Genomic DNA, 14,841 nt, shown 5'->3' on the forward strand with positions numbered 1-14,841 from the left:
CACCCGTCATTTATTGCGCTGCGTGGTGCTTTACAGCCGAGCAAAGTGCCCAGTGAAAGCTGGTTGTAAAGAGCAAGAGCAACGACTGTGGTGGAGCCCGCCTCGGAGCTGACTAAAGCACCATCTGTTAAGGATTTATGACCATCCCATTTCCTAAAATGACTTTTTAATAACATATCAAATGAAGGGACATTGAGGAATGACTAAATAACTATCAGTCACTGGATGGGATGGGCATCGCTGTCCTGCGCCGTCCCCAAACGGCTCCGTCGAGGCTCTGCCTGCTCCCGGGAGCAGCAAAAAAGCACACGGGAGACGGCCGGGTTTCCATAGGAAAAAACCCTTTTATTTAACAATATATCAGGTTCCATCACGGCTCCATGGAGTTCAGCTGCCACAGAGCTGGTTACCGATGCCGATGATATGCTACTGGGCGGGAGAGCTGGGGAGAAGGCGAAAGGAAGCAAAAAGAGGGACATGACAGCAAGAAACAAAAGTCTGCGGGGCCGGGGAGCGCAGCCGATGGGACCCCGACACCCGGCACCGCCGGAGCCCCACCGGGAACCGGGGACGATCAACCAGAGCGGGACTGCCGAGCCCTGCTCCGGGCCGTGCCCTGGGTGGCAGCCCCCAGAGGGTCCTCACTCCCTCCGTGAAGCCCCGGCATCCCCCTGCCCTGCTCGCCACCCGGCCCCCGGCCAGAGCCCCCATCCCACGTGCCCCACACCGGCAGCATCCGGGCTCCAAGCCCAAACCCACCTCCCAGCTAACGGCAGCGGAGGATGGACAGGGAAAATCTGGCAGCCCGGATGCTCCAGGGGTGCCGTCACCGTGGCACAGGCGGGTGGGCACGGGGTGGGGGCGGCTGCCCCGCGGCTGGTTGATCGTAGACGCGAGGCTGCCCAGGGACTGTCCCCGGTTGGGACGCGGGACCCCGTGGGATGCAGATGTGGTCACGGCTCTGAAATGCGGGAGCGCGGCGCGGGCGTGCTGGTGCGCGGGCACCCTGGGCGTCAGAGGCTGCGCAGCCCCCTCACCCTCTGCGGGTATAACGCAGGTTCAGAGGCGACGGCGGTGACACCGGAGATGGCTCCGGTGGCACGGGCACCCCCCGAGGGCAGGGACCCTGTACAAAACGGGTGCTGCTGGAGAGGAGCGAGCCCCCCGGCCGGGCACCGGGCAGAGAACGGCTACGGGGTGCTGGGGGCTGGCAAACGGGGCCCGTTGGGGAAAGGGACCTGCGAGAGGAGCAGCTCCCTGGGGCCGGAGGAGCGGAGGAGGATCCCGGGATGCTGCATGAGCTGTGCAGCCCAGGGTGCGGATTTTTGGTTAAAGATAATGAAGATGATAAATTAGATGCTCCTTGGTGTCACCGAGCCTCGTGCCAGGGCTGAAAGCTCTGCCCGGAGCCATGGACGGCCACAAACTCGCTGGGAACGAGCTGGGTCCGACCCTGCCGTGAGCACTGGGGCTGCACAGGCACCCCCGGCCGCGCTGCCCCGGGGCAGAGCTGGCACCCCCGGCCCCGCTCGCTGCGTGGGGCCCGGCTGAGCCTGCGTTATACCCGGGGTACGGCCCCGCACACCAGCACGGCCCCGCGGGGCGGCTCGGGGCTGAGCGCAGTATGACAATGTTTTACACCCGTTCTCGTGGTTAAAATTTCTTTTTTTTTTTTTCTTTTTTTTTTTTTAGTTCTCATTTGTTTTTTCTAAGAAAAAGCAACCAGAAAATAATTCAGAGTTTATACAAAACATCTTTACATTATTTCTTCCAAAAAAGACTAGTATTTACACAAACAAAAATTGGGGAAAAAAAAAAAAAAAAAGAAAAACCAACCAAACTTCAATGCTTTCAATGAACAGAACCGAAGGGACACACGCTCCGTTTCGGGGCCCAGCAGACCGAGGTGCTCAGCAAAAACCAAGAGTTCAGATTTCACCCTTTTCTTCACATATTTACAAGGTTTCTCAGCTGCCCCCAGCTGGGGACAGCCACCGTGGGAAGCCACCCAGCTCGCTTTGGGTACGGCCCGTGGCCAGGCTCCCTCCTTTCCCCTCCAAAATTGAACCCAAACGTCATCCCCCGGCCGCCTCCTCCGTGCCAGCCGCTGCTGCGGGGAGAAACTCCCTGTCCATAAAGCATCCGCCACCGCTGCCCCCACCTCGGTGGTGCCCGCCTCGGGACCTGCACGTCACCACTGCGCCGATGGAAGAGGGAAAGGGGGATTTTAAGACACAATTTTCTGTGATTTCTGAGAGCAGAGCCTGTCCTCCAGCGGGGGTCCCGGCCGGGGCGGCTCCCGGCCCCCCAGCACGGGCCCGCGGTGGGCAGCGCTGGCACGGATGCCAGGGAGGAGGGAGGGCTGCGGGAGCTGGCCTGTGGCCCCACCGTGGGATGCCGAGGGCAGGAGGAGAGCCGGGGCCGCCTGCTCTGCTCCAGCCCCAGCTCCTGCCATCACCAAACAAACCCCAAACCTTCGGCGAGCCCAAGGGACGCTCCCGTCCCGCTCGGGGCCGCGGCCAAACCCCGGCGCGGCGCCCGAGCTGCCGGGTCGCCCCGTCCCCTGCTCTGCCCCTCCTGCCCGCTCCTCGTCAAGGCACTTTTGCAGAGCAGCTCTCGCTCTTTGGGCACTTCCTAACGCGGGTTTCGGGGCCCCTGGGGACACGCGAGGACAAACCGGGCCGGGCGGCACCGTGCCACCACAAACCCACCGCCCGCCTCGCGCTCGCTCCCTGAGCAAAAGCAGCTACTTCTGGAAGGAAAAGTAAAGCGAGGAAGGAGGGGGCGGCCCGAGGACAGGGGGGCTGCGGGGCACTGCCACGGGCACCGCCAGCCCGCCGGCATCGGGAAGAGGAAGCTGGGCATGATCCCACCAGAGAGCCCAAGGCTCAACCCCTGCCAGCTTTGGGCAGGAGACGGGGCTGGAGGACCCCCGCGAGGAGGGTGACGGGGCATCGCTCGGCGATGCTCCTGTGCCAGGCAGGGGGCCGGTCCCCAAGGCAGGTCCCGCAGAGGGGCACGGCCTGGCCCTGGTAAAGCAGGCGGGGGGAGAAGCCTTGGGCTCAGCTCCCAGCGAGACAGCCGGCCCCAGGGGGCTTCCAGCCTCCTCCCAGCACGGGCTGGGTACACTTGCTTTCCAGTTTGCCTTTCCAAGGGCAGCCACCTGCAGCGTCACCGGCCGGGGGACAGGAGCAGGGGCTGCACCTACCCCTGTCCTCGCTCAGCCCCACAGAAACCCCCAGCAAAGGCTTTTCTCCGCAGCCGGGAGCCGCTGCTCGGCGCGGGGCAGGAGGAGCCCCCGGACCTCGCGCACTGAACGCTTGAGACATGGTATCGATGGATTATTTTTTTTCTTTCTTTCTTTTTATAAAGAGACTAAAACAAGAGTCAACAGCTACGAACACAAAAGTTTAAAAGGGCAGCGGCGGGAGCAGCGGGGTCTGCCCCGCGGCCGGCGTGCTGCGAGGAGGCGGCGGCGTGTGCCCGAGGGCGGCGGGCTGGAGTCCCCGCCCGGAATTCACAAAAATAAAAATGTTACCAAAAAAAAATTAAAATAATTATAATAATAATAATAGTAGTAGTAGTAAATCGGGGTTTGCCAGCTTCCTCCCTGCACGGTTGTCTGCACCTCGGCACCTCGGCAAAGCATCCTCCTCCTCCCCCTGCGGCTCGCTGCCCCTCGGACCGAGGCTCCGGCGGCGGCCCCGGGATCCGAGCGGTGGCCACTGCGGCCCCGGGCACACGCGGGTGCTTCACGCCAGGACGTAGGGGTGATGCGGGGAAATCCCAACCTGACCAGGGGAGGTGGAGGCTCCGGGTTTGCTGGCGGTGTCCGAGCGAGCACGGCAAGGCACGGCGCCCGCAGTCTGGAGAAGAAGAGGAGGATGCTGAAGGCTCACCCTCGAGTCTCGGGATTACAAAAGCTGAGAACTACAAAACTAAATACAAAGGGGAGAATCAGCGGGCGAGCAAGCCCTCCGCTCTCCGGGGCCGGACCCTGGCGCTCCCCGCGCCGTGCCGTGGGGGTTCGTTTCGCTTCCTCCCTCCCGGCGCCAGAGCGCCCGTGGGGAGACCCGGGGGGGCGGCTGCCCCCCGCGCTCGGCGCTCCCATGCTCCTGCATCGGCGGCGTGCCCAGGCTGCTCCTCACACCTTGTAGTAAATGTTGGCTGGGCTCTGGGGGGGCATCTCCTGGACGATGTAGACGGGGTGCCCGTAGTCCCCGCTCACCTTCTCGTAGTGCGGGCAGTAGTTGTTCTCTGTAGTCCGTAAGGGGATGATGATGTCGCTGGGCTCCGAGCCCGCGTTCCCGCTGCATTTCGGGCTGGCCAAGGTGCTGAGGGACAAGGCTGCGGCTCGCTGCTGCGTGTGCTTCCGGTGCCGCTTGCGGATCTTGATCAGGAGGACGACGAGGAAGATGATGATGAGGATGAAGATGACGCAGCCGGCGCCGATGGCCGCGAAGACGGCCACCTTGGAGCTCAAGAAGCCGTCGCTGGGACCCTGGGTCTCTTGGCCGTCCTGGTTGACGGAGCCTGCAAGGCGAGGGCAGAGGGTTGTCAGAGCCCGGCCTCTGCGAGGGGCCCCGCGCAGCTGGTCCCACGCTCCGTCCGTGCACGGGTCGCACCCCGCGGGGTGGGTGAGCCCTCGGGCAGGCAGGAGCCCCGGGCACCCACCGAGGAGGGACCACACGCCCTCTCTCCCACCCCGCACCGCTGCTCCTCCTTCCCACCTCCCAGCTGCTCGTGTCCGGGTGACCACCAGGCCGGACCCCGGGAGACTTTGCTCTCCACAGCCGACCCGGTGCTCTGGTGAAAGTGGGCTCTGATACCTGGAGCCCCGCAATATCCAGTTACTGACCCCCCGCCTCCTCCTGACCCCCGGGCCAGGGCAGCCCCAGCCCCCCGAGGGGAGAGCGCTTGGCTGGCCGTACTGGGCGAGAAGAAAAGAACAACTCTTCCCTACTTCATCTGATTTCACTTTTCTCCCAGCAGGGTCAGGAACTCAGGAAACCACCTTCAAAGGGCTTTCACACTGGCTCAGCTCAAAAACCCGAGGACCTCACCTCCTCCCAAGCCCTCTCAGATGTGCTGCGAGGAACAGATGGGCAGCGAGGAGGAGGAGGAGAAGAGTGCTGAAACAGCACTTCCCTGCAACGCTCCTGCCAGGACATACTGGAGCTGGGAAAACAAACCCGAGCCGCAGCCTGGCTGCCTGCGCCGTGCCCCGAAGGCGCAGGGCTGGGGCGAGGAGATGCCGTGAGCAGCGGGGACGGCAGAGACAACACAACGCTTACGTCGGGGGAAACCCATCTGGATCCTCGCTCCGGAGCGCCCGGGATCCGCGCAACAAGCCCAGCTCGGAGCTGCTCTGCTGGCAGCAGCTGCCTGCCCGCCTCGCAGAGCCCCGTCCCTCCCCAGGGGCGTCCCCAGCAACACCCACCCGGCTTGCCGGGCTCCTCCGCCGCGGGGACCTTGCTGCGCGGGCTCTGCGTGACGATCTTCACCGTGTTGTCGGACTCCTTGCTCGGCCGACTCGTCGTCAGCTGCTCCGGGATCACCGCGTTCGGATCTGGGGAGGAGAGGGAAGGGATGGATGAGAAACCTCGATTCACCCCGACGGCAGCAGCTCGCTCCCCCACCTGACGAACAACCGCCCCCAAATCCCAGCCGGCCACCCCCCACGGGGCGCGGGGGAGACCGGGAGCAACGGGAGATGCCGAGAGCAACAGAGCAAGGCTGAGCTGCTTCGGGACTCGTGGGAAGCACCTTCCCCACCCTAATCCCCCCCTGCTTTTATGTTTTCTGAGCTCCGTGCGTGGGCTGGGGCGAGTTTCTCGCACGGGCGGCGGGAGGAAGGGGAAGGGCAGGGAGCCTGCCAAGGCTGCGGCGCTGCTCCTTCTGTTTAGTGTAAATATTGGCCCCGCAGTGAAAACCCAATACCGAGAAGCAGCCACCCGGAGCTGTGCACCTGAGCCGTGTCCTACTGCCACCATCCCCCTGGGGTGTCCCCACAGCGTAGTTCCCCCAGAATCCCCCCAGCAGCAGGACAGGTGCCCTGGTTCAGGGGCCAAGGCTCGGCTGGGCAAAGGCATTTCGGGGACGGGAGAGTCCCGGGTGCAGAAGGACTCACCCTGCCCCACTTTCATGACGATCTTCATGGAGCGTGTCTGGCAGACCCCCCCTTCCCGGTTCTCCAGGCCATCCAGTGTCCCGTTGGAAGTGGCTGCAAGAAAGGAGAAGGAGCGTTAGGGAGGGTTTTGGGGAGCTGGAAGGGCACCGCTGTCCCCAGGCACCACGAGGGACCTGGCAGGAGCCCGGCACCTCCTGACCCCCCCGCTGCGGCCATTCCCTCGTGCCCCAGGCCAGAGCCCACCACGAGCGTTTAACACACCAAGTTCTCCTTTTCTGCACCTTCAAAAGCTGCTGGCAGGGGCGAGGATATGATCCTTCCAGCTTCCCCTCGCCGCCACATCCACACAAGCGAGCCATTCTCCGCGCCTGCACCCTCCTCCCCCTTTAATTCCTGGATAATTTCCTTTGCTCCTCGGTGTATAATAGGAACACATGCATATGCACAGCTTAAATTATACATATATAATTACACAGTGTGCCTCAGTAAAGAATGTAAACTCAGAGCCCCAATGGGGTTGAGTGGCTTTAATTGCAGGGCAGAAGTCAGTTAAATTCACATTAACTTTTCGCTTTAGCCGGCACAGATTCCTGAGCCTTTCAATCCTGCGGGAGCACAGGGAGCTGCACGTCCCCCAGGAAACCCCCCACCCACGCCAGCCCTCTGCCGCGCCGGGGACGGCCTGGGGCAGGGGGGGACACGAGAGGGAAAAACCCCCAAAACGAGAGGATTACAGGATTGAGCACCCAAATTGCAGATAAACATAGTCAAAAAACTGCCTTCCGAGCCCAAACGAGCCCTTGTCGCCGGCAGCAGCGAGTGCCCAGTGGATGCTGTGCCGAGGTGGGGATGGTTCCCAAGCCGGCACCTCCATCCATCACAGCAAACACAAACCATCCCGGCGCTCCACCAAAACCAGGCACGAGGATTTATTCACCCAGGGAAGCAACACAACGTGGGAGGAGCACGGCGATGGCACACGGCAGGAGCGGGGCTCGGGAAGGGCGATGCGATGGAGAGCCACGAAGTTACAGGGATAATTTTACAGTGAAGCAAAGCAGGATTCGGCCGGCACGGCGCAGCCAACACCTTCCCAACGCCAAAACTGAGCCCCGGGGTTTCAGGCTGCCCGTGCAGCCTGATTCCTGCCTCCACCCCGCACAAACTCGGGTTTGGGGAGGGCTGGTGGGGACGAATCCATTGGAGGTGACGGGAAGAGGCTGGGCTACGGAGCAAGGTCCCTTTTCTTCTGCACCTCCTTCCCCGACGCAGGCCCCGCGGGTGCCTCGGTGAGGACTCGATGCAGAAAGCGAGCCTGCATCACACTGGGCTGCAGGCTCAAAGCTCCTCAGCTCTGCCCAAACGCCTCTGTGCAATCGAGGCTCTTGTGAGAAACACCAGCAAATGTTTTACTAATCCGAGAGGCGCTGGGCCGTCGGCTGAGTTCTCGCCTCTCCCACGGCGGGGTTTCGCCTGCCAGCAGCTCCCTGGCCGGGGCCGCACAACCCCGCACGACAGCAGCACTGTCAGCACAAAGCCCAGGGCGAACACCTGGGAAACGCCTCCCTGCAGCCTGCACAGGCTCTTCTGAACCCAAACAGGAGGGGCCTGGGCTCAAACGCTCCATAGAAACACCTCGGGGAGCTAACTCCAGCCAAAGGCACAGCAGCCTGGCTCTCCAAGGCCGAAGGCACCGGGTTTGGGGTGATACACGCCGATACATCTCAGCTCATGGCCAGTTCACAAACAGCTTCCCAACACCACGCCGTGGGTTGCTCCACCTCAGACAGACTTCACCCATTCACGCTGCAACCCAGCGGGGCAAGGGAAAACAGAGCAGTCTAAAAACCAGCCTCTGCGAGACCTCCTAAGGTCTTATTTGTAAGGTAATAACCTAATTATATCCAAACGATCTACAGAGTATGGCTCAAGCGTGGGGAACCAGCAGATCCTGCAAAGGCAGAGCACGCAGCAGTAACAGGAGATGTAATTTCCTCCAAAATAACTACGGAGACGGTGCATTCAGACACGACAAAACCATTAAAGGTCCAACCAGGACAGAGGATTGGCAGCTGGAGTCACAGGGACGGACGCGGGGACGCAGCTGAGCATCCTTCCTCCCGCGCCGCGCACAAGTCTCTTCTTGTTCTCATCACAATCACGATGAGGGGAGAAAGTAGCTTTGAAAGGGAACGGCGTGAAAAAAAAATGAAGCAGCTACTTGAGGGAACATAAAAAGGGGCAGCGAAAAGGGTAAAACCATGGCGATGGTCTCCGGTACGGCCTCTTGAAACAAGGCCACACGCCGCCACGCGCTGTACAGATCCAAAACGAGCCAAAGCACAGCAAAGGAGGACGCTCCACGCAGCCAGCTGGGCTCCCAAACCTCACAATCCCAGCGGGCGGCTAAAAGAGAGCAGCAGGTCCGGAGGCTGGTGGGGGGCTGCGGGCGGGGGTCCCCCCCGGCCCACGGGCTGCGGCACTGCAGGCTCCTCCGTTGGGCTTCGCGGCGCAGCTCAGGGATGGAGAGCTGATCCCCCGCCCTGCTCCGTGCTTTCCCAGCGAAGATGGACCAGCAGAAGGCCACGGGATCAGGCTGGCATGGCTCCAGCAGAGAGCGTGGTCCAGGGGGCACCTGGCGGGCAGTGAAATGGAGCCCAAAGCGTCCGGGATGCCGGCGGGAGCACGGCGGAGGCACCGCCGACGGCAGGCAAAATCCAATGTCGACCAATGCACGGCAACGCAGGGAAGGAAAAGTTTCAACACCCAGTGCAAGGGTGCGCTGCAGGGAGAGGCGGGAGGTGGCCCTGAGTCGGGGGAGAGGCGGCCGCGGGGCAGGAGCACGGGGCAGAGCTTTGAGGTGACATCTTTCTTCAAGGAAGATGTTGAGGTGCTGGAGCGAGTGCAGAGGAGGGCGACCAAGCTGGTGAAGGGCCTGGAGGGTCTGACCTACGAGGAACGGCTGAGGGAGCTGGGGGTGTTTAGCCTGGAGAAGAGGAGGCTCAGAGGTGACCTTAGTGCAGTCTACAACTACCTGAAGGGAGGTTGTAGCGCAGTGGGAGTCGGCCTCTTCTCCCAGGCAACCAGCGATAGGACAAGAGGACACAGCCTCAAGCTGCGCCAGGGGAGGGTCAGGTTGGACATTAGGAAGCATTTCTTCTCAGCAAGGGCCATTAGCCATTGGAAGGGGCTGCCCAGGGAGGTGGTGGAGTCACCATCTCTGGAGGGGTTTAAGAAAAGACTGGCCATGGCACTTAGTGCCCTGGTCTAGTTGCCATGGTGGTGTCAGGGCAATGGTTGGACTCGATGAGCCCAGAGGGCTCTTCCAACCTCATTGATTCTGCGATGAACCAAGAGAGGCAGGGAGCTGGGGGTACCACGGGCAACAGGAAAGGGCAGGTCCCAAACGTCGGCCGTGCTTTTCGCACGCCACGTGAGCAACGCGCAGCCCCATCACACCGTCAAGGCTCGATCCAGCCAGCCCCGGCACCACGGAGCACACGGGAGCATCTTCCCACCCCACTGACATCTGGGGGGACTTCCAGTTCGGCTGTAGGACCAGGAGAGCAAAAGCAGCCTCTGGACTTTCTACTCAGGCTTGAAGAAAAGGCAGCTCCCAGCCCGGAGAGCTACGAGATGCCTTTGCCTTAATGAAGCATTAAGCCCCAGGCTGCTGAGTGATGAGGATTTAACATTGATACCATTAACCATGTAATTGCTTGTCAATTTAGAAGAGATGCTCAGCCCGCACGGAAGCACAGGCTGGACCTCCGCGTGCTGGCACGACCCTCCGTGGTCCTCAGGCATGAGACCAGTGACACGGCGTGTCCCAGCGCGGGGAGACACGCAGCCACCTGGGACCCCTCTGCGGGGAGGAGAGCCCCGACAGCCCCTGTCACACCATGCTCTGCCTCCCACCGCCAGCACTCAGAGCGTCACCGCAGCTTTTCCTCCTCCCCTAAAAATATTTCAAACGAGAACTCGGGTTTTGGCAGAGGAGAGGCTCTGGAAGTAATACCTGGCAGCAGATGAAGGCGAGGGTCTCTTAAATGGTCAGCTTTGGACAGAGCGAGACATTTGGTTTCTCTCCTGGATTCCCTCTAGCAGCCCTGCGTTATGATTTGGGCCCCAAAGCACAATTAATGTGCTGAGACTGTAGCGAATCCAAGTCTCTTTCCTTTTATTATTCTTAATTACTCTTCCATCTGTGCACCGCAGCCCTGCTCCAGACCCAGCCAGGCGCAGCCCGGCCGCCCGCCCGCCATCCCCCCTCGCCCCCAGACCTGCCCGAGGTTCACGGCTCCATCGCAGGGCTTTAGGGGGAGCCTGGTCACAGAAGGGCAGTGGGAAGGCACCGACCGACCCTGCTGAGGGGCAGCTGGGGCAGAGCAGCCCCAGCTCAGCCCCAGCTCAGCCAGGACACCCACACCAGGCTGAAAGCCCCCCTGGGCCCAGGTAAAGACCCTACGGGTGGCCCTGAAGATGTGCCTCATCTCCAGTGTGCTCGCACGCTGCCAGCAGACCTTGCACAAATCTGCAGACTGTATTTAAAATAAAAACCTAGCTCGTGCCACCTTCCCTCTCCTCCAAGTCTTCCAAGTTGTTTTATGCACCCTCGGTACTGAGGTGCAAGTGCTGCATTGCTGGAGGTGCTGCATGGGTGCCCAGCCCCATCACGGGCACCCAGCTCCTTCCTCCTCCCAGTGCTGGCACCCCAGGGGACCCGCAGAGCCACTTCCAGGTCATCAAGCAGAGCCACCCCCCTGCTCCACTGCACACAAACACCCCGGGGCTGCCCGGGCAGCCTGGCTTGGCTGCAGCCCCTTCTCCTCCTCCTCCTCCCTGGCTGAGCTGGGAGGCGGCAGGGGCACACAGCCTACGCTCACCATCATCACCATCATCATTATTATTATTATTATCGTTATTTCCTTGCTGGGCCCGCTGCAGGCAGGCAAGCCCACCGCCCCCTCCCCACACACACCACCCCAAGCCCGTGCCATCAGCCCTGGCACACTCGCCAGGTCAGGGCTGCGCGGGGGGAGCCGAGCCCCAACGCTGTCACGCCGCCAGCGCGGCCGGCACAGCCTCCCAGCCCAGAGGCAGCTGCGCCGGGAAGGGGCCCTCCAGCCCCCAAAACGCGTGTGCAAGCCAGCCCAGCCCTGCCCCGTCCCCGAACGGCTGCGGGAGGTGCGAGGCTGGGGTTTCACACACCCTCCTGGCAGCTCCAGAGCTGCTCCAGCCCCCCAGCCCGCTGCGGGAGGAGAGGAGCCGAGCAGGCGCCAACGCCACTGGGACCATTCCGACCCCACAGCTAAACTGGGCACGGACAAGAGCCCATCAGCCCAGGTCAGCTTGCAGACAGCCCACGCAGCCCCGGGGACCTTCTCCCCACCGTCCCTGGTGGGAACCAGGAGACAACCATCATGGGCTGGGATCCACCACGGCTGGGATCCACCTGCCCACCCAGCAGCTGCCACCGTCACCTACTCCCTGTTACCCAACAAAAAACCCCACTGGCAGGAAAAAGCTCTGCTCCAGGCTGCTGCCACGGGGTGGGAAGCACGTGGAGATCCTCAGAGCTGGGGGCAACCACCACTCCCTCCCCGCTCTGCCCTGCCAGCTTCCAAAGCGCCCTGAGACCCAAACCTGAGCTTCACAAGCGACACCCTCCCTGTTTGTTATCAGCATCCTCCTCCTTGCTGCTGGGGTTTGACTGTCTGAGAGTCCCACAAGCAAACAGCTCGGAAAAACACGGGTGGTTCCTAGAAAACAGCCTGTCCCAGCGCTGGAGTTTGGGGCACTGAATGGCAAACCCTCCTCACGTCCCAGCCATCGGCTTCAGGTTCCCTCTGCCGCAGCACAGCAGCTCTTGGGGTCGGGGAAACACCATCGAAGGGACGTGGAGCTCATGTCCCCCCTCTGCCTCCACAGGGGACGAGGAGGGGTCCCGGCAGGTGACATCCACCAAGCCGAGGGCTGACCATCGTGGTGGGATCCACACCAGCCCTGGGGAGCCCAGAGACCCCAGCCCGCGCCTCTTCCTCCAGCAAACACCGGAGGATTTGTCACTGCAATGTGAAAACCCACCAGGTTCAAACACACTTCTGGAAATAGGAATGAAAACGATAGCGCTGGGTCCGGCTGGGACAGAGTTCACCTCCTCCTGGCCAGGGTCAGCCCCAGCAAAGATAAATAAAAATGTTAAATTAGCTCCATCCCTTCCAAAGAGCGGCAGCTACGTTTGTAGTGGAGGTTGTAGCGGGGTGGGAGTCGGCCTCTTCTCCCAGGCAACCAGTGACAGGACAAGAGGACACAGCCTCAAGCTTGGCCAGGGGAGGGTCAGGTTGGACATTAGGAAGCATTTCTTCTCAGCAAGGGTCATTAGCCATTGGAAGGAGCTGCCCAGGGAGGTGGTGGAGTCACCATCTCTGGAGGGGTTTAAGAAAAGACTGGACATGGCACTTAGTGCCCTGGTCTAGTTGCCATGGTGGTGTCAGGGCAATGGTTGGACTCGATGAGCCCAGAGGGCTCTTCCAACCTCATTGATTCTGTGATTCTGTGACCCCACACACCCACGCTCACCCTCGTGTGCCACAGCACCGCTCCCCGACCTACGCGCTGGTGTGGGGCTGTCTAGGGTGCTCCCAGGGGCGAAGGGAGAGCAACAGGCAAACGCTGAAGTACAGCATGAAAAAAGACACTTTAACACAAGTAACGCTGAAGTGAAAACATAATTTCCCATTCAAACAGCTTTCTGATGGAAAAATTATAACCAACCTCAATTAGCGTCATAATTAAGAGTCACAGCCACATCGCAGGTAACCTCATCAAGGCCACAAAGCACTTCTCAGCTGCAAGCCCACCGCTCGCCAGCCCTTTGGCACCAACATCCACATGGACGAGCTGTGCCAGCTCCCAACGTCCCCATCCGGGGAGCACGTGCAGCCTCGCACCCTGCGCAGCTCGGGGGGACCAGGGCACTAAAGAAAAAGCCTTTGTCTTCAGGTCTATGCACCCCCTTCCAAAAAAAAAAAAGAAAGAGAGCGTCGGTGGAAGAGAAAGGTGATTTGCACCATCTCTGCGGTAGCCCCGAGCAGCTGGTTACAGGTCAGGAAAGAAGTGCCATGTAATTCTCCACCTGATGCTCTGCCAGAGTCGTTTGTGGGCCCCGCTGGGAGCCGGAGAGGAGGAAAGCACTTATTGCGTTTTAACAGGGTGTAAATCTCTTCGGTTAGGTAGCAAAACATCTGCGAGCGACTGAGAAATCCCTCGTGAAGGGGATGGAGAGGGACTCGCGGGGGGACGGTGCCACATCCCCCCGGCAAGGCCGACGGCAGCTCTTCCTCGCACGCAAGATGCTGCACGGAGGGATGCGGGGACACGGAGCCAGCGGGAGGGCGGCTGGAGCTCGGGCCGTGCCATCACTGCCTGGCTGGAGGCTGCTCAGAGGAAAATCAAAGTTATCAGGGACCAGAGAGGCTGATTCACACACAAATCCTCCTGGGGGATGCGGGGAGCCGAGGAGGAGCAGGGCAGCGGGGAGGGACGGGAGCTCCGGGTGCGCTGTGGGACAGCGGGGAGGAAACCCCACTGCAATTAAAGGTAAACTTTGCATAAGCATCAGGAACCTGCTGGCAGCGGGGAAGTTTACATTGGTACAGGAGCAAATCACCCCACGCAGCAGCAGCAGAAAAACCATCATTCCTAGGGCAAAGAAACTTCAAATGGCGAGTAAAACCAATTCCCCCCAGGAAGGCAAGCTTTGAACGGCGCCACACACAGCCTGGGACCGGCACGGTGCACGGTCCGAGCGCGGCGGGGCTTTCTGGACCCCCCGCGTGCTCTTGGTCCGACAGCCAGCACCCATCGTTATCCAGCCCAGCACCTTTGGCCACGCACCCCAGCGCCCACGGCCACACGCACGCCCCAGGCGTGGTAAATAAAAAAAAGTTTTATTTCCTACTCATGGGTCACGTCAGTGTCAAAATAATCAATCACAGAATCACAGACTGGTTTGGGTGGGAAGGGACCTTAAAGACCATCCAGTTCCAACCCCCCTGCCACGGGCAGGGACACCTTCCACCAGCCCAGGTTGCTCCCAGCCCCATCCAACCTGGCCTTGAACACTGCCAGGGAGGGGGCAGCCACAGCTTCTCTGGGCAACCTGGGCCAGGGTCTCACCACCCTCACAGCAAACAATTTCTTCCTAATATCTCATCTCAATCTCTCCCCTTTCAGTTTAAAACCGTTCCCCCTCGTCCTGTCACTCCATGCCCTTGTAAAAAGCCCCTCTCCCGCTTTCCTGTAGCCCCTTCAGGTACTGGAAGGTGCTAGAAGGTCTCCCTGGAGCCTTCTCTTCTCCAGGCTGAACAGCCCCAGCTCTCTCAGCCTGTCTCCAGAGCAGAGGGGCTCCAGCCCCCTGAGCATCTCCGTGGCCTCCTCTGGACTCGCTCCAACAGCTCCGTGTCCTTCTGATGTTGGGGGCCCCAGAGCTGGACGCAGCACTGCAGGTGTGTGGCACCTTTACAAGCTTGCTCTTGGAAATAATTTCTCCTGGGGAAGAGCACCCTTGACACAGACACAGCCCGGCAGGACCAGGCTGCCCAGCAGCCAGAGAGTTAAGCGGCCCCGGCACCCCCGGTGCAGGCAGGGGCCCCCTCTCCCCGGCCCAGGAGCAGATCAAAGCGCTGGGTATTTACCTCCTGGCTGGA

The 14,841-nt window shown here is 61.2% G+C and overlaps 1 protein-coding gene across 1 annotated transcript in view; it reads right to left on the reverse strand.

Moving 5' to 3' along the window:
• Positions 1-324: 324 nt before the first annotated feature.
• Positions 325-14,841, reverse strand: part of EFNB1 (ephrin B1) — a 50,035-nt gene continuing 35,518 nt past the window's right edge. Inside the window, exons 3-5 of the mRNA XM_068411964.1 lie at positions 6,131-6,223; positions 5,441-5,569; positions 325-4,533 (exon numbers count right to left, since the gene is read on the reverse strand). Of these exons, the coding sequence (XP_068268065.1) occupies positions 4,145-4,533; positions 5,441-5,569; positions 6,131-6,223 (611 nt within the window). The 3' untranslated portion in view covers positions 325-4,144. The remainder of the gene's footprint in view (positions 4,534-5,440; positions 5,570-6,130; positions 6,224-14,841) is intronic.

This window comes from Nyctibius grandis, chromosome 13 (genome assembly GCF_013368605.1).
Source record: "Nyctibius grandis isolate bNycGra1 chromosome 13, bNycGra1.pri, whole genome shotgun sequence".
Taxonomy (NCBI): Eukaryota; Metazoa; Chordata; class Aves; order Nyctibiiformes; family Nyctibiidae; genus Nyctibius; species Nyctibius grandis.